We start from the raw sequence: 25,584 nt of genomic DNA, 5'->3' as shown, positions 1-25,584 counted from the left end.
CAAGTCTAATCACTAGGAATGTGTTATTAGGGTGAGTGAAGGTTCTTATACAAGAAAGGGGGAGAATTATCATTAGAAGGAATTCAAATGCAGATTGGGTATGGTCCACGACTGATAGTAAGTCTATAATGGGTTATTGCACTTTCCTTGGAAGAAATATTCTTTCTTGGAAGACTAAAAAGCAGAGTGTAGTTGTTAGAAGCCGTGTTGAAGTAGAGTATTGGATTATAGGCACATGCTACTTATGACTTGCTTTGTACTGAAAATTTTGCTTTAGGAGATTGGAGTGGTTATTCCTAAGCTCATAAAGTTATTTTGTGACAACCAAGCGGCAATCTACATAGTCTCTAATCTAGTGTTTCATGAAAGAACTAAGCACATAAAGGTGGACTGTCACTTTGTGAGAGAGAAAGTAACAGGTGGAGATATTGTTATCCCTTATGTAAAGTTCGAGGAATAGTTGGCTGATCTCTTCATTAAAGGTTTGAGTTGTCTATGGGGATGGAGTACATCTGTAGCAAACTGGAGCTCTATGGCATTTACGCACCAGCTTGAGGGGGAGTGTTAAGAGTAATATATGGGCGGCAAGATATAGAAGTCATTACTTATTTATATATTGTTTAAGCAGGGGCAAAGTTGTAATTCCATGTCTCTATATTATTAATTAAAGTTGGGCAGTAGATAGGAATGTATGAACATATCTCCTACAGCTTGTAGCCCTAATCTTTTCTTCCTTTCTTCTTTCTTTCTTTCACTCTTCTCTTCTCCTATTTGTTTAATGTTTCTCTTGAATATAAGGTCTATTTCTAGGCAGATTACAGAAGCAAACCCATTAACAAAGGATTTGAAAGGATGTTGTAGAAAAATATTCCTTGATCCATCCAATTCATTTGTCACAAAAGCCAAGTTTCAGAAGCACTTTCCTACCTAGAGGTTATGGGTCCAAAACCATGAAATTGGCCAGTTGAGAACTGGGTGAAGCCTCTACAAAGCTGGTCTAACTGGATCATCTATAATTCTGTTGCCTCTGCATAGTTGAGTGAGCCCCCTACTAAGCCAGTGTAGCCTGTCTGTCCCATCCCATTTAGTATGTTGCTTCCCTCTGCATAGTCAAAATTATGTCATTAGGGATACAAGGAGATCTATTTTTTTAATCTGTGTCAGTAACTTCTAATTCCATATAAATTGGAATACTTCCTACCTTTTTTGTCAAAGCTGATTCTAATAAATAGTGAAGTGTACTCATACGCGTTTCTTTTTCTTTTCCTGGGTATGAGATCTACTTCCTGCCAACAAGATGCCATGATATTGCCCTTCTATCATTAGTACTAGCATATTGTAGTAATTGATGCCCTGATAACTACAACCAATGTAAAAGCACAGAACACCATTTTCCTTTTAATTTTAAGGGCCATTAGCCAATGATGATTCTGGCTATCCAGGGTCATGGGAGAGGTAGACTGGATACAGAACTAACCTTTGGCTTCTTATTTTGCACAAAGTGGCCATTCTCAGGCTCAGACCCGTTCAATCTTGTAAGCCTCAGATTTTACAATTGCACAAAGTAATGGCCTCTTAAACAATTTTTAATTTAAGTAACCTAAAGATAGTGTATGGTATTAATCTACAAAGAATTTGACATATTACAAAGGGAAAGTAACAGTATGAAATTGTATTGACATCTAGGGCCTAACAAAACTTTGCTGTAGATATATATACTTAAGCAGAGTTACCAACTTTTATGCAAAAAAACATTAGCTAGAACAAAATAAACCTGCAGAAGTTTCTATAGTAGGGAGACCCTTCTGGATTCCAGTGATCTGACCATCCTGCAAAGAAAAAATTATGTCAGAGGAGAGATAACAGGAAGACAGATGCACTTATATTGTCTGAATTTAAATCACTATTCGATGCACAAAAACTAGAAACAGACATAATTTAAGACACAAATTCTTCCAAATTTATGAATTTTGGAGATTATGGCTGATGACTTGTTCAATAAATAAATCCCCATAACTCACAGTACTAAGCTATGATTTAAACTGTTGTCAATTTGACGTGTTTAAATTTGTCCCTTCTATTTGTAACATCAAAAACTCATTTAAATGGAGGAAACATCTAAGAAACAAATTAATAATCTCTTTAAAAGTAGATCGACTGGCATTACTAATCAGCAAATTGGTAGAGAAAAAGCCTCTACCCTACTTAACCAAAAAAGCCCCTATTCTCCACCTCCCACTGCTCCACCAAGCACCCCCTCCCCCCCAGAAAAAGAAAAAGATCTTACCTCATTGCCATCAGGTCAATGGAATATTTCTAGCATTCTAAGTGAGCACTGTTAAAAACTGGGAAACCCAGAGCATGGATAAAGGAAAGTGTTGCCTATCTTTTTGGATATGTCAAAATGGACCCTGAAGGTATATACAAGTGCCACTTGTCATCAGGTTCAATTGCTGGTACAAGAGAAACAAGCAGAATGATGAAGAAGCAAGATTACATGATCCATGCAGGTATATATGATGATCAGGAACAATCAACAATTAGAGAATCAATCACATAAAAAGTATCTTCCTTTGAGGGAAAAAGGTCATTCTCAAAGGAAAAGGGTCATATAAAAAGGCAGCGGTTACAATTCATAAATGAAATACTAGAAATGGTACATGGGCAAGGTTGTGTGTCATGTGCCAGGATAAAAATAATTCTCATTAAACAAATTAATAGGATTTTGTTTACATTAAACAATGGTAAAGTTTGGTAACTTCTTTGCTTAGATTGTCTATGTTGATCATATTGCTAGTTCAAGTATCATTTCTATTGAAGTTGACAATTTGAAGAAATCTTTATAGTGCTGACTTTGAGATCAAATATCCTGAGAATTTAGAAAACTTTTAGGCATTGAAGTAGCGATTCAACGGCATTTTTATCCCAGTGCAAGTATGTCCAAGATCTTAAATGGATATTGGAAAACTGAGGTGTTAAAACCAGTAGATATCCCCCCAATTGATCCTGATCATTGACCAACTGCTGATCAAGGAGAACTTCCTGAGGGCCAAGGCAAGTATCAAAGACTGATTGGGAGACTGTTGTATTTGTGTCTAGCTTAGATATTTCTCATGTAGTAAAGAACTTCTTCAGGACTTGTATATGTGTTTGATTTGGTCAGATTTTTTTTTTTTTGATGAATGTGATTTGGTCAGCTATTATATGCATAAGCTACACATTCCACATACAGAAGCAGCTACACAGATATTATCTTAGAACCCGTTTGGGAGGACTTCTGTGTTGGAGGTGAGGTGCATTGATTCAGCCATGGTGATTGAGCACCCGTGTTACGGGGAAGCTACCTGGAGTAGATTCCTATTTTAGTTGCATTTGGCACGCCCGGATCAGTGGTGGGCTTTCAGGATTTTCACCAAACACAGCTTCTGGCATTCTCGTGTGGGGCCCAGCTTGTATGCCAAAATCCGTGTCCCACAAGCCCTCCCAAACAGGCACTTGTTCGAAAGTCCACTAGGGAAAAGGAATATATGCCATTCATGGACATTTTAGGTTCTAAGAGCAGGTGTGGAAAAAAAAAATCCCAAGGGTTCATATCTGGCCTACCCTTCCCAAGATCATGGATTGTCAAGACTCAAGACCATTATTGGGTAATTTCCCTTTAACTATGGACATTCTAGCATTAAGATGCAGATAGATATTCAATCGGCTGGTTTTGTATATGACAAACATTCCACAAAAGGGTATTGTGCATTAGTTGTATGTAATCTAATATGATGGAGAAGCAAAAAGCAATCTATGGTAGCTCAATCAAGTGGCGAAGTTGAATGCCAAAAAATGGCGCATGGTGTATATGAGTTGCTAATGGCTAGAGATTCTATTGAATGTAGGGATGGCAATTTTCCTCATCCCCAGCCCCACTGGGGGTTCTCAGCTTCGCCAACCCAATCGGGTCAGGGATGGAGATTGGGATGGGGGTGAAGTCCCCGCCCACCCCAACCCCAATTATATATATACATAATATTATTTATATTATATTTCAAAATATATTTAAAATATCATTTATATTTTTAACTTTTTTTATTTTAATAAAAAAATAATTAAAAACTTTAGGGACTGGGGTCCCTGATGAGGAACCCCGTCTCCATCAAGGATTGGGATCGGGAATGGGGAGTATGGTCCCCACGCCATTGCAATTCCTAATTAAGTAATTTAGACATCAATTTTGATAGTCCTTTCAAATGGTATTATGACAACCAAACAACTATGAATATTTGCTCATAACCCTGTTCAACATGATTGGTCCAAGCATACCAAGGATAATTGACATTTTATTAGAGAAAGACACTGCAAAAGATTTTTTCTTACACTTTGCCAAATCAGAAAATTAGTTAGTTGGTATTTACATTTATGGTTTCACTAAATCCAAATTCACTAAGAGTATGTGCAAATTGAGTATACTCAATATCTATGCTCAGCTTAAGGGGGAATGCTGAATGTCTAATGTACACATATCCAAGGGCAGAATGGTAATTTAACTTCTTGATTTATAAAATATATTGGATGAACTGACTACCCTTTTGTTTGTGTACAATCTAGTTTTCCTTTCTCTCTTACTCCTCCCTCCTTGTCCATGTTTCTTTACTCTTCTATATTGCATTAGATATCTCAAGTTTAGGCATTGAGAAGATAGACGCCTAACTTTAAAAACTGAAGATTTGGGTGCTGATCACTACAATACATGATTTCTTTTTTAAAGAAAACAACTACCACATCAGAAAAACACTTGTTTCATTGATGTGGCAGTTGCTTTGTTTTTATAAAAATAAAATCATGCATCTTGGAAAACTGCTCCTTGGACTACTAAAACTCAACCATAAGAACTTTACAATGTGGTGGCAGGAGAAGAAGGGACTGAGAAGGAAGAGGGTGGGAAGATTTCAATTTCGGATGAAGGGATAGCTGGTGAGAGAAGAGTGGACATTAACAGAGTAGTAGAAAGGGAGGTGGTGGTGGGAAGAACACAAGGACTATTCTTCTGGGGAGGGGAGGGGTTTGTAAGAAAGGCATTTGAACAATTTGAGAAGAAGAGAAGAGAGATCAGAAAAAGTTGGTGGAAGGGGGTGAAGTTTGGGACAAAGGAGAGATTCAGGAGGAAGCTTTTGAAGGGGAAGACTGAAAGGGAGGTGTGTGGACTGGAAGAGGGGTTGGGGAAGATGAAAATCCTGTCCTGGAATATTCAGGGACTAAGGGAAGATTGGAGAAGGGTGATGGTCAGACATCAGATAAGAAGATATATGCCAGAGGTGGTGATGCTCCAGGAGACAAAGCTGGAAGGCTTCAATATGAGAGTCAGGTATGAAATTTGGGGTTCAAGTTGTGGGGAATGGTTGGAGTTGAACTCAGTGGGTCTTTCTGGAGAATTAATGACAATTTCAGATAGGATCTAACTTATGGGATACAAGTTTATTGTATCCTTTTTTATGGAGGGTTAATGACAATTTCAGATTGGAGTTGAACTCAGTGGGTCTTTCTGGAGGGTTGATTGTATTATCCTTTTTTTATTTTAATGAAAATTTTCTTGTTATTATCAAGAAATTTACAACTTTGATGACTGTAAGCTTAAATAATTCCCAATGTAAGGCCCTATAGATAGACACATATTTGGATTTTCCATTTATGGATACAAGTTTACTACAGCAGCTTTACAACTTCTAACATGCAAATTCATTAAAGCTGATAGAATAACATCTCTGATTGTTTACATATCAAGATGGCAATCAAAGAAAATACAAACCGCATCATAGACAACTTGCTCATTGTGCCAAAATTCTAGAGTAGGTACAAGTAGACGTCCTGCAAAATATCCAACTACATTAAGCAGAGTGGCAAAGACATACATAGTAAACCAATATAATCAAATAACAAAGACTAGTAAGAAACTAAGAATAAAATTGATATCAAATAATTTTAGGATCACAAAGTTACCTGACCTGGACCTTCTGAAACTAAGACATTCTGGAGAGACAATTGAAGAATGTTTTCTCTCCTGACTAAACGTAGAAACCTGAACAAAATGTGGTCCAGGGAAATAAATATTAAGATTGTTAAGAACTATGAAACAAAATTGAGTCATTATAGTGTGTTTTAGCATAAAAACTGACTAAACGTATATATAATGTGTTTTAGCATAAAAAGAAGATGGACAATTCTTTGATTCCCTTTGCTGCATAGCATACTACCCAAGAAATGTGCTCAGTCATTTGAAGTTGAGTCATTATACAGTATTACATTTTTTTTTGAAAAATATAAGTTGTATTTGTATTAATTAAGATGAGAAACCAATCATAATATACATAACTGATTCATATAGGTCCTATACAGTGAGTGACAGTACAAGGCTATAAACACCCAATCCCAATAAACATCAGTTAGCAAAAAATATTTCCCATGAGAAAAATTCTGAGATACACACATTCCCTCAGCTCATTCTTCAATCTTCAATTCTTTGATTCCCTTTGCTGCATAGCATACTACCCAAGAAATGTGCTCAGTCATTTGAAGTTGAGTCATTATACAGTATTACATTTTTTTTTGAAAAATATAAGTTGTATTTGTATTAATTAAGATGAGAAACCAATCATAATATACATAACTGATTCATATAGGTCCTATACAGTGAGTGACAGTACAAGGCTATAAACACCCAATCCCAATAAACATCAGTTAGCAAAAAATATTTCCCATGAGAAAAATTCTGAGATATACACATTTCCTCAGCTCATTCTTCAATCTTCACAGACAGTCATGAGTAGATAAGAGGCCATCTCTCTCTTACGTCACCTCCTCAATGTCCACTCCTTGTAACAAAATATCTGCCATTTCTTTCCATCCATAGAGCCCAGCATATAGCAGTGGTGCTTCCCCTCTTGCTTAGACTGTTCACATACCATGCTTTAACAAACCTTCTCTAATGTTTTGGGAAAGCACTGTTTAATATTTAGAATACCTTCAAGAAATGATCACCTCTGCACTGAACGAGCAGTGAATAAATAAATGATCCATCCTTTCAACCTTGTTCTTACATAATACACAATCAAAAGATGGTAGCTCCAAACCTCTTCTTGCTTTTCCCCTTGTTAGGCATTTATCCAGAGCTGCTATCCACATCAAAAAAGCCACTCTTGATGGGATTGGAGATTTCCAAATCTCCTTGGCAGGAAAAAAGGTCATGACTAGTTGCCAATAAATGCTTTGTGAATGATCTCACAGAAAATATTCTTGACTTTTCCCATCTCCACTCCCTACTGTCCTCCCTTAATCTGCTATATGTTTTCCTCCCAGTTTCTGTAAAAGTGCCATGAACTCTTCGATGTCCTAGTCTTGCAGGTTTCCTCTAGGTTTTGTGTCCAAACCACCTTCCCCCCTATAACTCCATGCATTTGAAGTGGCTGCCCTATCATCAGCCACTGCAATACAAACCTGGGTACAGTTCCTTTAGAGCCCTCTTGTCACAATGGTTAAGAGTTGACTCTTCTCACTGTGGTTCCCAATGTTGTTGTGAACCACTGGTCCCATCTCAGGTTTCTTTACTGCACTCTGATTGATCAGAAAACTGTTGCAATTGAGAGGAACAATAATGGTCCTGATAACATCTAGCAAAATTGAACCTAGAAACTATCAGGAAACAGGTCCCAACAGCTGCTGTAATCCAAAGGAAGTGAATTAAAAAAGACGAAAGAATGGGGAGAAAGGCATAAGATGAAATCTAAAACCAGTTTTGCATGGACACAGACATGGGAATCAAAATCTAACACATATCCAATAGTCTTACTCAGCAAGGTGGTTGTGAGCTGGTTGAAGAACCTCGAGGATGTTGTGTGGTGCTATAAGAACGAAATTAAGAAGTTTAATTGGCTAAAAAGGAATATGTCAATTTCTATCCAGTTGGTGGGGAGATCAGCAAATGCTTTGGCTGATGTGTTAGCCAAGCAAGGGGGAAATAGGGAAGAATTGTTCTGGGCTCAGCTGTGGTTTCTGTTGGGAGAGGCTGCAGCTCGCATCTCTTCAAGGGCTGTTGTATGAGATTAAAAATCTAAATCAGTTTCTGAATTAATAAAATTTCACTATTGCTCATCAAACATAGTAATACTTTTCTTCATGCAGTCAAATTAAGCTTTCATTACTGGTCAGGAAAAAAAATGAGCTTTTTCTTAGGGGTGTTAAGCTGGATTAAAACAAACAACCTAGTTATAGGTGAAAATTCTTGTTTTAAGGACACAAACCTATGTCCAAAACCAGTCCATTGGCAACAGGTAGGGAACCCGCAAAAATTGCCTTTCCCATTTCCAAACCCACCTAAGCACTTATGATCCCAAATCCATTTAACTTCCCTTCCCAATGCCCCAAACCCATCATGACCATCTCACCCAATTATCATTTAATCAAGTGGTTTTAAACAGGTCAGTTAGGGTAGTACCAAAAAACCATTAAAAAGATAAGAATGCTCACTGCTCAGCATTAGGGATGTTCACGGTTCGGTTAACCAAATTGTGGGCCTATTCTCCAAACTGAACCAGCAGTACCGGTTTTTAGAAAACCAGTAACCAAAACCAAACCAAAGCTGATTGGTTCGGTTAACTGCAGGTTCGGTTCATTGGTTTTTCGGTTTTTTGAGTTTTACAACATATACTATAAATAAATATATAAATATATAATAAAAATTATAATATATTACATATTATATATATATATTTTTATATACAAATGCATATATATTCATTTATAATATATAGAAGTCCGCATGCTCTTCAACCATTTTACCTTTTACTGGCCTACAAAAATAGGGAGAATTATGTGGAGATGTGCTCGTGCTGCCTTGATTTGGACTCTTTGGGAAGAAAGGAATGCTAGAATTTTTCAAGATAAGGAAATGAGCAATCAGGAATTGAAAGACTGTGTGCTGAGTAGGGCAATACCTTGGCTGAAGACCTTGGAAATTTTTCATCAATTCTCCTTTAATGACCTTTGGAGAAATTGGTCAGCAGTAGTGAGGTGTTCATCCCTAAAGGACAAATCAATTATAAGCTGGTCTCCTCCATCCGAAGGCTCACTGAAGTTGAACTTTGATGGAAGTAGCATGTGTAATCCAGGATTATCCGGAATAGGGGGTGCTTTGAGAAATGAGAAGGGAGAGATTTTATTGCTATACTCAGGTCCCTTAGGAATTGGGGACTCCATCAGGGAAGAACTATTAGCTGTTGTACAAGGGGTGCAATTTGCAAACCAGCTGGGGGTACAACACCTAATAATCGAGGGGGATTTCAAAGTGGTGGTGGGTTGGTTGAAAAATCCTGAAGAGGCTAGGTGGCATTACAAGCATGAAATGAAGAAATTTAGTTGGTTGACAAGGAATATGTTGATCACTGTACAGTGGGCAAGGAGATCAGCAAATACTTTGTCAGATGTGTTAGCCAAGCAAGGGGTAAATAGGGAAGAATTGTTTTGGGCTCAGCTGTCATTCTTGCTTTTCTTTCCTAGTTTACTTGTAAGATTCAAGGAGGGGCTGCAGCTCACGCCTCTCCCTGGGATGTTGTATGAACTCACTCTAAATCAGCTTCTGAATTAATAAATTTATTATCATTCATAAAAAATATATATATAGATCATATAAGATATATATAATATACATAAATAATATATATGTATATCGGTCAATTTGGTTAACCACCAGTTTTTTATATTGGTTAACCAAAACCGAACAAGTACCTCCGGTTTTCCAAAAATACCAAACCTAAATTAAACCAATCAGTTCGGTTAACCGGGATTTTTGGTTTGTTTTCGATTTTTCGGTTTTTCATGATCACCCCACCCCTACTCAGCATCCAATATACATAACAAAGCTTCAATTCATACTTCAGAAAAGAGACTTCAGGTTCAATATTAAACTACATGCAAAAGTTCTTCAAAGTTCATCATCAACCAATAACATACAAAAAGAACCAACATAAAACCATAACATTTGACATTACACAGAATTCCTCCATATAAGAATTCTTTTATATAAATGAACAAAACAAAACAATGTAAGTCAAAAAATAAATGGGTCCTCTTAGGATCAGGTATCAGAAAATTCCCACAAAATTTCCATCACAACTATTAGTAATTCAGTATGGTGTTAATAATTTAGGTTAAATATAGGGTCCAAGACAAATCTAAATCACATTTATATGAAGGGGGTACATTTACTGTTTATTAAGTAAACAACAACTATGGTGCACAAGCTAAATGGCATTTCTATTTTAAAATTTATAGGTTTATACTCTCAACTTCAAATGGATTGATGGCTGCCAGTTGATGTTTTACAAGGCAATACATAGTTTGACCATTTTAGGAGCAAGAGGGTAAGAAAAATTTATTATCATAAAATAGGGATTTACAGAATGCAAGAATAATGGTAAACTGCAACAACTGGCATTTAAATCCTCAGCAGACAATTCCAAGTCAGGAACAAAAGATAACTATGCTGAAATTAAGTTTCGACCATAGCTCAAATGCAGATTGCATACCAGTTTCCTCTTTGTTTTCCTCCCAGACATGCTTATGTCATGAAAATTGCATTTTTCATTTCCAACTGTATTTTTCAACTCATTTGTACAGTCTGCACTACCAATCAGAGACCTGAAGGATTGATTTAGGTTGCTACTCTTTGCTTCACCATGACCCATAGAATTTTCATTGGTTGGTTCTTGTCTGGCATCAGTAGTAGTAGAGGACAACAGGCAGTTCTTAGATACATGCTTATGACATCCACTATCATGATCTTTTAGCAAAGATTCACTATTAGTATCTTGAGGTCCAGCATCAGGCCAATCAAAGGCACTTTTGCCTCCTGATTTGCAGTCAATATTATTTACAACACTCTTTACAAAATCAGACACCTCTTGGCTACTGTTTGTTGTTTGACCCTCTTTAAATTTGATCTTTAAGCTCCTAGCCCTATAACATGATCTCCTGGATTCAGATTGACCTGGGATTCCATTAACACCATCCACTTTGTCACTAGATGGACCAGTATCATTGTTAAAATTTCCATTCAACTGCTTATTTCGGCACTCTTCTTGTTTACTCTTGGCCTTCTTATTTTTATTTGGAGTTTCCTCTGAAAAGGTTGCAAGCCAATTGGATGAACTGGAACTCTTCATGTTCGGACATGCAGGTGCTTCAACATTCACACTGCATTCTCCTAGCACATTAGAGGCAAATATTTTGTCTCAGCACAGACTCCTTAAAATTGCACTGGAAATTAGAAGAGCATAAATTCTAATATTCTAATAACTGGTAAATCATCTACACAGATTGCTGAAACATAATTTGCATTATTTCCAGAAAACATGGTTTAACTCATTAAAATTTTGAAACTTGAGATACCTGAAGGGATGCCTCCAATATTGGATTCATTGCCAAAATATTCACCAGCATAAGCCTCCCAATCATAAGGAAATCCAATGAGGAAATGATTACAGACCTGCTTAGAATGAGTATTAGTTCTAATATTTAACTTACAAAAACAGAAAATATTAATGGCACCATTGCCACTCTGAACTTGGCACATGAACATTTCAATGTAGCCGTAAGTTAAAATGGTAGCAATCTCCAATCTATAAGTGTGCATGCACGCACCCACACACACAGTAAAAATAAATAACTAATGGACCTCATCAGGGAAACCATGTTGATGTGTGCGAGATCTATTTATGAAGCCCTTAATCATAACATTGATCCCATCAGCTGTCTCAAGTGTAAATATATCATATCTTTTGATGATTGGTGCAGATGAAAAAACTCTCCCCACCTGGCATCTATTGAACAAGAGTAGTTAATTCGTGAATGTAACCTTACAAGCCATTCATCAAAAAAATGTAACCTTACAAGCTATCATCTTTTCATTGGAACTAAGTCAACCCAAAATGGAAAGAAGAAATGCAATCAGTTGAAATTTACACTTGCACAATGCAGGGAATTGTAAGAATGTAGTAAACCACCCAATGCCATATCTGGAACAAAATCAAAAAGATTGGGCATATTATGGCCGCTTTCATCTTGTATCTTCCAAATTTTCTCAGAATACAACCTGAGGTATTAGCCCATTGGATGGATTGCTTACAACATAATACACACAACTCAACCACCTACCCAAGAGCATATGTAGTCAAGGGATAAAGTGAACCTCCAAGAAGTCAATATATTGGATGGTTAGGAATGCCTGTGTGGTTTTGGGGCATATCCTTGTAGGCAGGACCATCAATAAGTTGAATTGTTCAACAAGCATTGCTATTGGATTTAGGACAGTTTTTTTTTTTTTTTGAGTAAAAAGTAAAGTATATTTGTATTAATGGTGTGAGGGTAGAAACCCATTATAGTAAGTACAGTAAGAGAATGGACAGAGATTCAGAATTTGTAATAGTAGGAATCTGCTGAATTAAAAAAATATGAAAGAAAGTAGTTTCTTGAAGAGAGAAGGAAGAGAGAAGGAGAAGAAGAGAAGAAGAGAAGAAGAGAAGTTGAAAAGAAAAGAGAGCAATAATCTGGCCGCCCCCAGATTTGGGTTTGGGGATAACCTTGGTGGACTTGGTGGACTGGGACTTCTTGAGGAAAGTTTTGACTAAATTTAGGTTTGGGGCTAGATGGTGTAAGTGGATCATGGGTTGTGTCCGGAATTGTCATTATTCAGTGCTAGTGAATGGGACAATGGTAGATTTCTTTCCAGCCAGTAGGGGTATAAGACAAGGAGATCCCCTTTCTCCTTTCTTGTTCATTCTAATTGCGGAGGTTTTGGGGAAACTGATTCACAGAGCAGATTCTAGGGGGCTCATTAGAGGCTGGAGAGTTGGGAGGGTGGAAACCCCTCTCACTCACTTGCAGTTTGCTGATTACACGATTCTGTTTTGTGAAGGCGGTAATGTGAGCTTTATCAGGAACTTGAAGTCGGTGATACAACCGTTTGAGCAAATGTCCAACTTGAAGGTTAACCTTGGGAAAAGCTGTGTAGTGGGGGTGAATTTGGAGGAGGGAGAGATCAGGGAGAGTGCTGAAGTGTTGGGGTGTGAAGTCTCGGGGTGGCCTTTGAACTACTTAGGGTTGCCTTTAGGTGATAATCCCATGAGAGAGAGCTTTTGGAACCCGGTGGTGGAAAGGTTTGAAAAAAGACTGGTTTCCTGGAAAAAGAACTACCTCTCTTTTGGTGGGAGAATTACACTTATTAAGGCCACGCTTGCTAACTTACCCATCTTTTTCCTGTCGGTGTTTAAAATCCCAGTGAAGGTTGCTAACAGAGTGGAGAAGCTAATGAGAGATTTCCTGTGGGAGCCGGGAGAGAAGAGGGATCATAGAGTTAGCTGGGAGATAGTTTGTAGGAGTAAGACCTGTGGTGGTTTGGGGCTTGGGAGTATTAGGAGAAGGAATATGACTTTGTTGGGAAAGTGGTTGTGGAGATTCCCTATGGAGAAGGAGAAGCTATGGGCTAGAATAGTGGCAAGTATACATGGGCTGGAGCATAATGGATGGGACGCTGGAATCAGAGCTAGGACCACAAGCAATTCTCCTTGGAAAGCCATTCATGACCTGCTACTAGGTATGATTTGAATTCCGATAACTCCATAAAATTTTGGGAACAAACCTGGGTGGGGAGTGCCCCTTTAAAGGATCAGTTTCCTTCTTTGTATGATGCTCTTTCTGATTTGAAAAATGAGCCAATCTCGTCTTTCACCACCCCGTCCTCTTCCACTTCTGGGATTGGGTGAAACTTGGGTCTAAGAAGGGATTTGAGGGACTCAGACTTCGACAGTATTTCGAGCCTTATTGCACTTCTTGATAACGTTGTCTTAGACCCCACTAGGGCGGATTCTAGAATTTGGACACCTACCCCCAACGGCATCTTTTCTTGTGCTTCTTTCTTCAAAGTCTTAAGTCAGTCCACTAGTCCTACCTTCCCCCCTTTTCCTGTTGATGAGGTTTGGTGCAGAGCAATACCTCCTGGGGTTGGTAGTTTTTGTTGGGAAGTCTATCTGGAAAGAATCAACACTGGTGATCTACTCCAAAAGAAGAGACCCAATACTTGTTTGTCACCTCAATGGTGTGTTCTTTGTAAAGCGGATGGGGAGACTGGTTTTCACCTACTGGTGTCTTGCCATTTTGTGAGGTCAATTTGGGAATGGGCTTTCTCCCTATTTGGATGTAGCTGGAATCCCCCATCAGACTTGCAGGGCCTTTTTTCCCCTTCTTTTTTCAGGTGGCGGATAAAAAGGGGTAGGACAATGTGGAGAGGATTAAGGGTTGCAGTATGTTGGACACTTTGGGAAGAAAGAAACTCCAGTATATTCTCAGAAGCTCAGAGAGGAGCAGCAGATCTGAGGGCTATCATACATATTAGGGTGGTACAGTGGCTGAAATCTTTGGAGCTTTTCACATATTACACTGTGGATGACATGTTGAGGAAGTGGGATGAAATTGCAATTTGCACACAGACCAAGTCAGTAATGAGTGTGGCTTGGACCTCTCCACCTGGTGGATTCGTGAAACTAAACTTTGATGGGTGTAGTAGGGGAAATTCGGGACAGTTGGGGATTGGGGGTGTTTTTAGGGATGAAAATGGGGTCATTTCTGCCATGTTCTCAGTCCCAATTGGGGTGGGTGACTCCCTTAGAGCTGAGATCTTTGCAGTTATGGAAGGAGTCTAGAAAGCTAAGGAGTTGAACATCAGGAAACTCATAATTGAAGGGGATTCAGAGGTGGTGATAGGGTGGCTGATTAAAGATATGGCTTATGGAAGTGTAGAGAAGATGGGCCGAATGGCCCATAGGTTGCTTATTCCTTCTTGTTATTTATGTTTCTTTTCTGTAATGGGCCTTATTCTGGGTTCATCCTGTCAATATTAAGTTCTGTGTAAATTCTTGCCCAACTAAGGGCCTCCTTGTAATTATTCAAATATTTCTAATAAAACAGTGTTAGGGGGCTGAGAGAGAGTGAGTTCGAAATCCTCTTCTCAGACCCTCATTGCCGAACCCTCAACTCTCTTCTCTTCAGTTTTCTTCATGGTATCAGAGCATACCTGAACTTCAGTATCCTAGGGCTGGAAGCTTGACTCGTGTTGCCTGATTCTTGGAGGTCATTGGAAGTGCCCAAGACTTGAATCTCTTGGAGAAGTGGTTCGGTGGCCAGGAAGAATCAGAGAAAAGAAAAGGGGAAGAGGAACAGTTCGGTTCTGTTTAAGCTCAAAACTGTAAGTTGTACTCAGATTTCTGGGTTCAGTTTTCTTCTGGTTCGAAATTGTAAGTTGTACTCAGATTTCTAGGTTCAGTTTTCTTCTGGTTCGAAACTGTAAGTTGTACTCAGATTTCTGGGTTCAGTTTTCTTTCGGTTGTTCTGTATTGCTTTCGACTGTGTTTGGACTATTGAACTATCTGAAAGCTTTGGTTGTTTTGTACTACCTTCGGCTACCATTGAATCTGGTTTAACCCAAAAATTTCTGGGCAGTTTTTCACTCCTTATTGGACTGTCAAACAGCCGAAACATCCCTGTAACAAGGCTGTGGATTGTTGCTTATATCTGGCTGTTTTTGGGGGGCTGTACGAACTGCTCTTGAGGCCTTTTTTCTCCTCTTGACAGTGAGGTTGTCTCTATTGCCCACACTGTGTTTGTAAAAAGGGTACTTCGGCTGAGTGCCAAGTGGTATTTACTTTGAAGTCCAGATTTGAAAAGGGTACTTCGGCTGAGTATCTAGAAGTTTTTGTTTTACTTCTTGAAGGCTGAACTCAGTGTATTGCCTTCTTGTGGTCGGCTGAACTCTGTTCTTGCTTGTCCTTATTCAGTATACTTGTAGAAGTCATCTGAAATCATATTTGGAGTGTTTACATGATGTACTCCTCAGAGTTTGAAAACAAAAGTGGTGCTGAATATGGACTGGTTCAAGGGATTCCAAGTGACTCCTTATTGACTGTGACCACAGTTAAACTAGATGGAACTAATTATCTGGCATGGTCACAATCAGTAAAGATTCATGTATGAAGTAGAGGAAAGTGGGGGTTCATTTCCGGGAGTAAGAAGGCTCCCCTAGAAGATGATCTATCCTACGAGAAGTGGATGCAAGAAAATTACACTGTCATTGGGTGGCTTGTGACCTCAATGCAGCCACAAATCAGTCAACACTACCTATGGATGAATTCAGCAAAGGAAATTTGGGACAGTGTTGCAGAAACCTATTCCCAAAAACTCAATGTGGCCCGGGCATATAAATTGAGAAGTGATGTAAAGAATTTAAGGCAAGGAGAGAAACCTCTTGTTGTATATTTCTCAACCCTTAAGTCCCTATGGCAAGAGATTGACCTAATAGAAGTTGTAACTTGGGACACCACCAATGATGCAGAGACCTACAGAAAATTGGTTGAAAGGAACAGGGTTTTTGAGCTCTTAACTGGACTAAACCCAGAATATGATATCACAAAACAGAATATTCTTTCCAAGGAGTGTGTCTCTTTGTCACAAGCTTATGCATTGGTGAGTAGTGAAGAGAGCAGGAGGGTTGTTCAGGTTCAAAGGGCTGATATTAATGATCACTTTGCCAATATGGGGATTAAACCTAAAGGTAATGTTGGAACTTCTAGTGGCACAGGAAAGAAAGAAGTTATATGTGAGTACTGCAAGAAGCCGAAGCACACCAAAGACAAGTGCTGGAAGTTACATCATAATCTTGTTCCCATTCGGTTTCAAAAAAACATGATAGTAAAAGATCAGGAAGTGCAAATGTAGTTGTCGGGCCAGATAGTGAAGAGATGTCTGTTTCTGCACAGTTGGCAGCCATGAGAGCAGAATATGAAAAGTTTGGGAAGATGATCAGTCAGCTGAGTGATGTGACCTCTCCTTCCAACCCTTCGGGAAATTCTACTACTTCAGCATTTGCTCATTCAGGTATAAGGGCTTCTGCCAATCATGCTACCTCTTCAGGTAATCTCAAGATCCCTTGGATTATTGACTCAGGTGCTTCTGACCATATGACCAATCTGTCTACCTTGTTTGTTTCATATGACTTACTTCCTGGACGTGATAAAATCACTTTAGCTGATGGTTCACTTGCCCCTATCTCTGGTAAGGGAACCATCAAGGCTACGAATTCCTTGTACCTACCTTCTGCCCTTCATGTACCTAAACTAAATACAAATCTGTTGTCTGTGAGTAGTTTAACCAAGTCACTAAACTGTTGTGTAACTTTTTTTCCTTCCTACTGTGTTTTTCAGGATCTGGAGTCTCAGAAGGTGATTGGGAGTGGCCATGAGGCGAACGGAATATACTTGCTTGATACTCCGGGACAATGCACTGATCATCTTGGGAATGTTGCTCTTGGATCTGTCTCTTCAGAGTCTGTTAGTCGGATTATGTTGTGTCATTATCGTTTTGGTCATCTGTCTTTTTCTGCCTTGAGTCATCTATTCCCTGAACTGTTTAAGGGAATTAGTCTGTCCAGTCTACATTGTGAGTCTTGTGAATTGTCAAAGCATTGTAGAAGCAATTATCCTTTGAGCAATAAAAGATCTTTTGTTCCTTTTAATATTGTGCATTCTGATGTGTGGGGACCTTACCACTTACCCTCCATGGGTGGTTACAAATATTTTATCCTGTTTATTGATGATTTTTCACGGTTCACTTGGATATTCCTGATGAAATCCCGTGATGAAGTTCCAAGACTTGTAAAACAATTCCATGAATTTGTTCTAACCCAATTTGATACCAGGATTAAGATCTTCAGATCGGACAATGCAAAAGAATACTTTGAGAAAAACCTATCCTGCTATCTTTCTGACATGGGGGTTATTCATCAAAGCTCATGTGCTAGGACCCTAGAACAGAATGGGGTTGCTGAGAAGAAAAACAGACATATTGTTGAGGTTGCAAGAAGTATCTTATTTGCCTCACATGTTCCTACCAGGTTTTGGGGTGATGCTGTACTTACTGCTACCTACCATATAAACCGCATGCCATCCAGGGTTTTGGGGTTTAAGTCTCCCTTCACTCTTCTTCATTCGGACAAGGATCTTTTTCCTGTTCCTATTCATGTCTTTGGCTGCACCTGTTATGTACATGTTCCAAGTGTCCAAAGGCATAAATTTGAACCCAAAGCTCAAAAGTGTATCTTCCTTGGTTATTCCCCCACATAGAAGGGTTATTGTTGTTTTGATCCAAAGTCTGGCAATCGGTATGTCTCAATGGATGTCACCTTTGATGAGCTTTCCCCCTTTTATGGTTCCTCTCCAGAAGGACATTGTCCACAGGGGGAGAATTTGACACAGGTGTTTGCTTTTCCTCTTCCTGTCCCTGTTGAGTCTCTTGATGTGTCTGCCTCTCCTTCAAATGAATCAAGGGTGGATCAGTCGCTCCATTCTCCTTGTCCCAGTACTCTACCTCCTCGTCCTATCCTCAATCCCAAGGTGTATCACAGGCAAAGATCCAGAAATGTGCAGGTTGTTTCTCCTACAACACATGAGCCTCATACACTTCCAGTCACAGAAGAGACAACATGTACTGTTTTAGCACCTTTGGATTCATCCTTTCTTGACCTTGATATTCCCATTGCTGTTAGAAAAGGAAAACGGAAGTGCACTGCACACTGCATTTCCAAGCACCTTTCTTACAGTTTGCTTTCACCTTCATACTTTGCCTATCTCTCTTCTGTTGCTTCTCATCCTATTCCTAGGTCTGTGTCAGAAGCTCTTAAGATTCCAGAATGGAGGGATGCTATGAGATTTGAAATTGGCCCTACACAAGAATGACACATGGGAAGTGGTGGATTTGCCTGAAGGGAAGGATCCTGTTGGTTGCAAGTGGGTCTTTACTATCAAATACAGAGCTGATGGCACCATTGAAAGGTACAAGGCCAGGTTGGTTGCAAAAGGCTATACACAGACATATGGGATTGATTATTTAGAGACTTTTGCACCTGTTGCCAAGATGACATCTGTGAGGGTTCTTCTATCTTTAGCTACTCACTTTGATTGGCCCCTTTATCAATTGGATGTGAAGAATGCATTTCTGAATGGTGAGTTATATGAGGAGGTTTACATGTCTCTTCCTCCAGGGATGTATGGAACTGATATGAAAGGGAAGGTATGCAGGCTGAAAAAATCTCTTTATGGACTAAAACAATCTCCTAGAGCATGGTTTGAGAGATTTAGAACAGCACTTGTTAACTTTGGTTATGTGCAGACACAGTCCGATCATACTCTTTTTGTGAAGAGGAGTGGACCTCTGGCAGTATACCTCATTGTGTATGTAGATGATATTGTAGTGACTGGTAATGATGCCTCAGGAATTCACGATCTAAAATCTTTTCTACATACAGAGTTTGAGATTAAAGATTTGGGGGAATTGAGATACTTTCTTGGCATAGAAGTGGCTCGATCCAAGGACGTGATTCTTATCTCCCAAAGGAAGTATGTTCTTGACTTACTCTCTGAAACTGGAAAGATGGGTGCTAGACCAGTTGCTACTCCTATTGATATGAGTCATAAACTCTCAGCCTCAGAAGGAACATTGTTAGAAGACAAAGGAATCTTTCAGAGACTTCTTGGGAAACTTTTGTACCTATGCATGACTCGGCCAGATATTGCATATGCAGTCAGTTGCATTAGCCAATTCATGCATGCTCCCCGAGACACTCATATGGCAGTTGCAGAGAGAATCCTATGTTATTTGAAGGGCTCCCCAGGAAAGGGTATTCTGTTTGCCAAGCATGGTCATATGAAACTTGAAGCCTACACCGATGTTGACTGGGCCAGGAACATTGATGACAGAAGATCTACCTCTAGGTATTGCAGCTTGGTAGCTGGTAATGTTGTTTCTTGGAGAAGCAAGAAACAATCGGTTGTTGCTCGGTCTTCTACTGAAGCAGAATACAGGGCCATGGCACATGGGGTTTCTGAATTATTATGGCTAAAATCTTTGATGGAAGAACTTGGAGTTGAATATGACAAGCCAATGATGTTGTACTGTGATAATCAGGCTGCCATCAACATTGCTCACAACCCAGTGCAACATGATAGAACCAAGCATATTGAAGTTGATCGACACTGCATTAGGGAAAGGGTCTCTTCGGGTGAAGTGTGTATTCCTTTCATCACATCTGAAGGACAGTTGGCAGATTTTCTCACCAAAGGCATTCCCAGGGCAAAACTTCAGCTTGAGGGGGAGTGTAGAGAAGATGGGCTGAATGGCCCATAGGTTGCTTATTCCTTCTTGTTATTTATGTTTCTTTTCTGTAATGGGCCTTATTCTGGGTCCATCCTGTCAATATTAAGTTCTGTGTAAATTCTTGCCCAACTAAGGGCCTCCTTGTAATTATTCAAATATTTCTAATAAAACTGTGTTAGGGGGCTGAGAGTGAGTTCGAAATCCTCTTCTCAGACCCTCATTGCCGAACCCTCAACTCTCTTCTCTTCAGTTTTCTTCAGGAAGTACAATAATGAGAGGAGGAAATTCAAGTGGTTGGTGCGGGAGATGGAAGTTAAGACACGTTGGGTTAAAAGATCGACTAATTCCCTAGCTGACAGTTTAGCTAAACAAGGGGCAGAAAGGGATTCACTGTTTTGGGCTAAGCTGTAACTATAGTGTTTTTTTTTTTTTCCTTTTCTTGAGGTTCTTTGATGCTCTTGGAAGATAAGTGTGTTTGTCTTCCTCTTGTAAATCTTCTATTGATGATTTAATGAAAGTGTTATCGATAAAAAAAAAATATGGCTGCCCCCTTCACTTATTATTTATACTAAAATAATAGAGCAGTACAAAGACAACTATACCCTTATAGGGCGGCAAAACATAAAACAACATATATAACACTCAAAAAACATAATAAAATTTGGATTCACATAACTACTGTGGTCCCCACCTCCTATCTAACAACTAACATAAAACATCTACTCAGAAAAACATCATAAAACTAATTAATCTTCAATACTCCCCCTCGAGTTGGGAGTAAATGTCACACGTTCCCAACTTGCGTAGATCATGTTCAAGCTTGTTCCTTGCCACCCCTTTAGTGAGAACATCAGCCAGCTACAACTCTAAAGAGACATAAGGCAAACAAACTTATCCGGTCGTTACCCTTTCTCTTATAAAGTGTTTATCAACTTCAATGTGTTTTGTCCTATTATGCTGAATTGGATTGTGGGCAATATTGATTGCAACCTGATTGTCACAGTATAACATCATAGGTTCCTCTACTTTCACCCCAATCTCACTCAAAAGAGATCTAACCCAAAGAAGTTCTGAGACACCATGAAACATGGATCTATACTCAGCCTCTACACTAGACTTTGCCACAACTGCTTGCTTCTTACTCTTCCAGGAGACTAAGTTTCCACCTACAAAGGTACACACTCCTAATGTAGACCTCCTGTCATCTAAGCATCCTGCCCAGTCTGCATCTGTATAGGATTCTAGCTTCAGATTCCCATGATTTGAGAAAAGAATGCCTCTGCCAGGGTGCTTTTTCAGATATGCAAGTATTCTCTCAATAGCTTCCCAGTGCTAAACCCGAGGTGCATGCATGTACCGACTCACAACACTAACAGCATAAGAAATATCTAGTCGTGTCATACACAAATATAGCAGTCGGCCCACCATTCTTTGATATCTCCCCACATCCTTTACCAATTCACCATCCACACCATTAATTCTGTGATTTGGATCAATAGGAGTGTCTGTTGGTTTGGTCCCTAGCTTCCCAATCTCTCGCAGTAGGTTAAGTACATACTTTCTCTGTGAAAAGAAGATCCCATGCTTGGACCTTGCAATTTCAATCCCTAAGAAGTATTTGAGCTCACCAAGATTTTTGATCTCAAATTCTTGCTGCAATAATTTTTTGAGATCATCAATCTCCTCCAGATCATTTCCTGTCACCACTATATCATCCACATACACAATCATAATTGACACCAAAGCATCTCTCCTCTTCACAAAGAGGGTGTGATCAGACTGTATCTGTGTGTATCCAAAACGGATGAGTGCCCCTCTAAACCTGTCAAACCAAGCCCTAGGTGACTATTTCAGTCCATACAGAGATTTTCTGAGTTTGCACACCTTTCCTTTACCAACATTTTCATAAAAGCCTACTGGAATGTCCATATATACCTCCTCCTGTAAGTCACCATTGAGGAAAGCATTTTTAACATCAAGCTGGAACAAGGGCCATGAATAGGTGGCTGCTAAAGATAAAAGGATACGAACTGAACTCATCTTAGCTACTGGTGCAAAGGTTTCCAGATAATCAACACCATAGGTCTAAGTATACCCTTTTGCTACCAACCTTGCCTTGTACCTCTCTATCTTGCCATCGGCCTTATACTTCACTGTGAATACCCATCGACACCCGACTATCTCCTTGTATGGGGGGAGATCAACTATTTACCAAGTTTGGTTTTTTACCAAAGCATCCATCTCATCTTGCATGGTTGTTTTCCACTCAGGTTTGGAGAGAGTCTCAGTAACATTCCTGGGTATAGACACAGAATCCAGGGAAGAAAGAAAAGCACGGTAGGAGGGTGATAAGGCACTATAGGAAAGATGGTGTGAAATGCAGTGGGTTGTACACTTTCTCTTCCCCTTACGAAGTGCAATGGGAAGATCAAGGTCAGTGGGATCAGCTGCAACAATGGTATTAGGGACAGAAACATTATCATCAGAAAACATAATAGGTGTTGGCTGAACTGATGGTGCAGGTGGTGGCTGAACTGATGTAGATGCTGGCTGAACTGATTGAGGCACCACAGAAACAGGAAGAGGAACAGATTGTGAGTTCTTCTCCCCAAAACTCTCCCCCTGAGGAGAACCACTCGAGAAGAAGAATGTGGATTCAAAAAAGGTAACATCCATAGTGACAAATATGCTCATCGACACTGGGTCATAACAACAATACCCCTTTTGGTTCTGAGCATATCCAAGAAAAACACATTTCTTGGCCTTAGGATCCAATTTCTTGCGATGAGGGCCAAGAATGTGAACAAAAGAAGCACAACCAAAAACCCTCAGAGGTATATGAATATCTCTCCATTTGGAAAAAGAAGGCTAAATGGCACCTTAAACCCCAAAGTCTGTGAAGGAACACGGTTAATCACATGTACAGCTATAAGAACTGCATCTCCCCAGAACTGCACAAGAACTGAAGCACACACCATAAGACTCCTTACCACCTCCACAATCTGTCTGTTTTTCCTCTCAGCAACTCCATTCTGTTGCGGTGTATATGCACAACTGCTCCGATGAACTACACCATGTTCTAAGAGATGTGGTTAGGTCATTCTCAAAGTACTCTCTAGCATTATTTGATCTAAAAGCCTTAGTTCTCACTCCAAATTGTGTGAGAACCATCTGGTGGAATTGTCGTACTAAGTTAAGAACCTCATCACGTGATCTCATCAAATATATCCAAGAATATCGTGTATAATCATCCGCAAATAAGAGAAAGTAACGGAATCCTCCCATGGAAGGGATTTGATATGACCCCCATACATCAATGCGGACAATATTAAAAGCAGAAGTACTTCTTTTATTACTTGGTTTAAAAGATTGTCTACAATGCTTTCCTAACTGACAACTCTCACACTCCAAAGTAGATAATTGAACAAACTCAAACAACTTTGGGAAAAGACATTTCAAAGAACTAAAAGAAAGATGTCCCAAGCGATTATGCCAAAGCATAATCTAGTTCACTGACTCTAACCCACTACTACTGTTGCTGCTAACATGATGGCCCTGATGTCTCGAAACCTCATCCAGAAGGTAGACTCCATTCACCTCACGACCACTCTCAATAATCTTCTTTGACTCCAGATCCTGCAAAACACAATTATCAGGAAGAAAGGTCACAGAACAATTCAAATTTTTTGTCAAAGAACTAACAGACAGTAGGTTGGTATGAAGTCTAGGGACATGTAAAACAGAAGACAAAGTTATATCATTGGTCACTCTAACTGTCCCATTCCCAGCAATGGGCATATGTAAAATCATCTGCTGTAGAGACTCTGTCTCTGTCTCTACCAGAGCACAACTGACAGGAACTGAAAATGGTAGGGGCATTAGTCATATGCTCAGATTCTCCTGAGTCTATAATCCAGGGAGGTCCCTCCTTACCTGAAGTGGATGCAAGATTTGCAGTTGCATATGAACTACCTGTGTGCAAAGGAAGTGGTGTAGTTGGCTCCTGCATTCTATTGTCCATCTGGAAGGCTAGAGCTGGGTGAATCTTTCTTACTCATAAGCTGTCTAAACCTTTCCAATTCTGTTCTCACTGCTGCTACTGCAATGGATTCCCAATCAGTTGGGGAGAGAGGGGCTGAAGAGTCTCTTGTAGTGGCTACATTTGTATTTCCCTTCTTGTTTCTTATCTGAGCAAGCATAAGATTTGGATGAAGCTTCCAACAGTGTCCCTGGCATGCTTAGGTTTCTTGCAATAATCACACACCAAGTCCTTTTTATCTTCCCTTCTAGTCTCACTACTCCCCGTCTCCATTCGGCTTACGTTTTGTTGTACCAACCATAGCCGACTGGTCAATCCCAGGCTGTCTCAGCATTACATTCCTCCTACTCTCCTCTCCATAGACAAAAGCATAGGCCTGAGAGAGTGTCACACCCTCCCTAGAAAGAATATGTTGCCTAGTAATGTCAAATTCAGGGTTCAGCCCTGCCAAGAACTCAAAAACCCTATTCCTCTCTACCAGTCTGTGATAAGTTGCTGCATCATTTACACTTTCCCATACCACAGTTTCTAAGTGATCTATTTCCTGCCAAAGGGTTTTCAGCATGGAGAAATACATAGCAAGAGGTTTTTCTCCCTGTTTCATACTTATCACCTGATTTCTTAACTGATAGGCTTTGGCTTCATTTTGCTTCTGAGAGTAGGTTTTAGTCACTCCATCCCAAATCTCCTTAGCAATATTAGCCCATAGGAAATTTTTTGCAATATGAGGTAACATAGAATTACACAGCCAGGACATTACCATGTAATTCTCTTGCACCCATCGGGAAGAGTCTGTATCAGGTTTCTTTTCCTCCCCAGTGAGATACCATAATTTTCCACGGGCACCAATAGCCATCTTAGCTGATTGTGCCCACTCCAAATAACTTGTACCATCAACTTTTACTGTAGTAATGATCCTAGACCCAAAAATATCACTACTACCTCCAACACCCAATCCCACAGTACCAGTAGATTTCATCTCGGTATTCCAACTCTCCATTTTACTTCAAACAGTTCAACAGTAAAAAAAAAAAAAATAGATTGGAGACCTTCAAAAAATAATTTAATATCACACACATAGAAACCAACCCTTCCGAAAGAAGAAAACCCTAGTTGGAGGGAAATCTCTCTCCTCCCCATGCCTCCCAACAGAGAGAAAAGTGAATCGATCACTCCGAGAGGCCTAGAAAATTTCAGAAACCAAACCACCCTCTTCAGAAAATCAAAAGAAAACTAGCAATACCTAGGCACCCAAGATCAGATAAAAAACAAAGAGTCCAACTTTTCTGGGACTCTTCCCCATACTCCAG

At 39.5% G+C, this 25,584-nt stretch overlaps 1 protein-coding gene across 7 annotated transcripts in view; it reads right to left on the bottom strand.

Annotated features, from left to right (window-relative positions):
* Positions 1 to 619: 619 nt before the first annotated feature.
* The window catches only part of LOC104594582 (uncharacterized), a 37,921-nt gene continuing 12,956 nt past the window's right edge, over positions 620 to 25,584 (bottom strand). The window contains exons 3-10 of one of the 7 annotated variants that reach the window (XM_010254931.3): positions 11,714 to 11,858; positions 11,428 to 11,524; positions 10,566 to 11,242; positions 5,986 to 6,064; positions 5,795 to 5,853; positions 1,775 to 1,829; positions 1,202 to 1,286; positions 620 to 1,102 (exon numbers count right to left, since the gene is read on the bottom strand). In XM_010254931.3, the coding sequence (XP_010253233.1) occupies positions 1,243 to 1,286; positions 1,775 to 1,829; positions 5,795 to 5,853; positions 5,986 to 6,064; positions 10,566 to 11,242; positions 11,428 to 11,524; positions 11,714 to 11,858 (1,156 nt within the window). In that variant the 3' untranslated portion in view covers positions 620 to 1,102; positions 1,202 to 1,242. Of the gene's footprint in view, positions 1,103 to 1,201; positions 1,287 to 1,595; positions 1,830 to 2,287; positions 2,454 to 5,794; positions 5,854 to 5,985; positions 6,065 to 10,565; positions 11,243 to 11,427; positions 11,525 to 11,713; positions 11,859 to 25,584 lie in introns of those variants that run through there. The other 6 variants (XM_010254932.3, XR_016082498.1, XR_734747.3 and 3 more) reach the window with 6 other exon arrangements.

Source organism: Nelumbo nucifera, chromosome 2 (genome assembly GCF_055504915.1).
Source record: "Nelumbo nucifera cultivar China Antique chromosome 2, China Antique-T2T, whole genome shotgun sequence".
Classification (NCBI taxonomy): Eukaryota; Viridiplantae; Streptophyta; class Magnoliopsida; order Proteales; family Nelumbonaceae; genus Nelumbo; species Nelumbo nucifera.
Note: the sequence above shows the minus strand (reverse complement) of the source record. Positions and strands in the feature narration are given on the sequence as shown.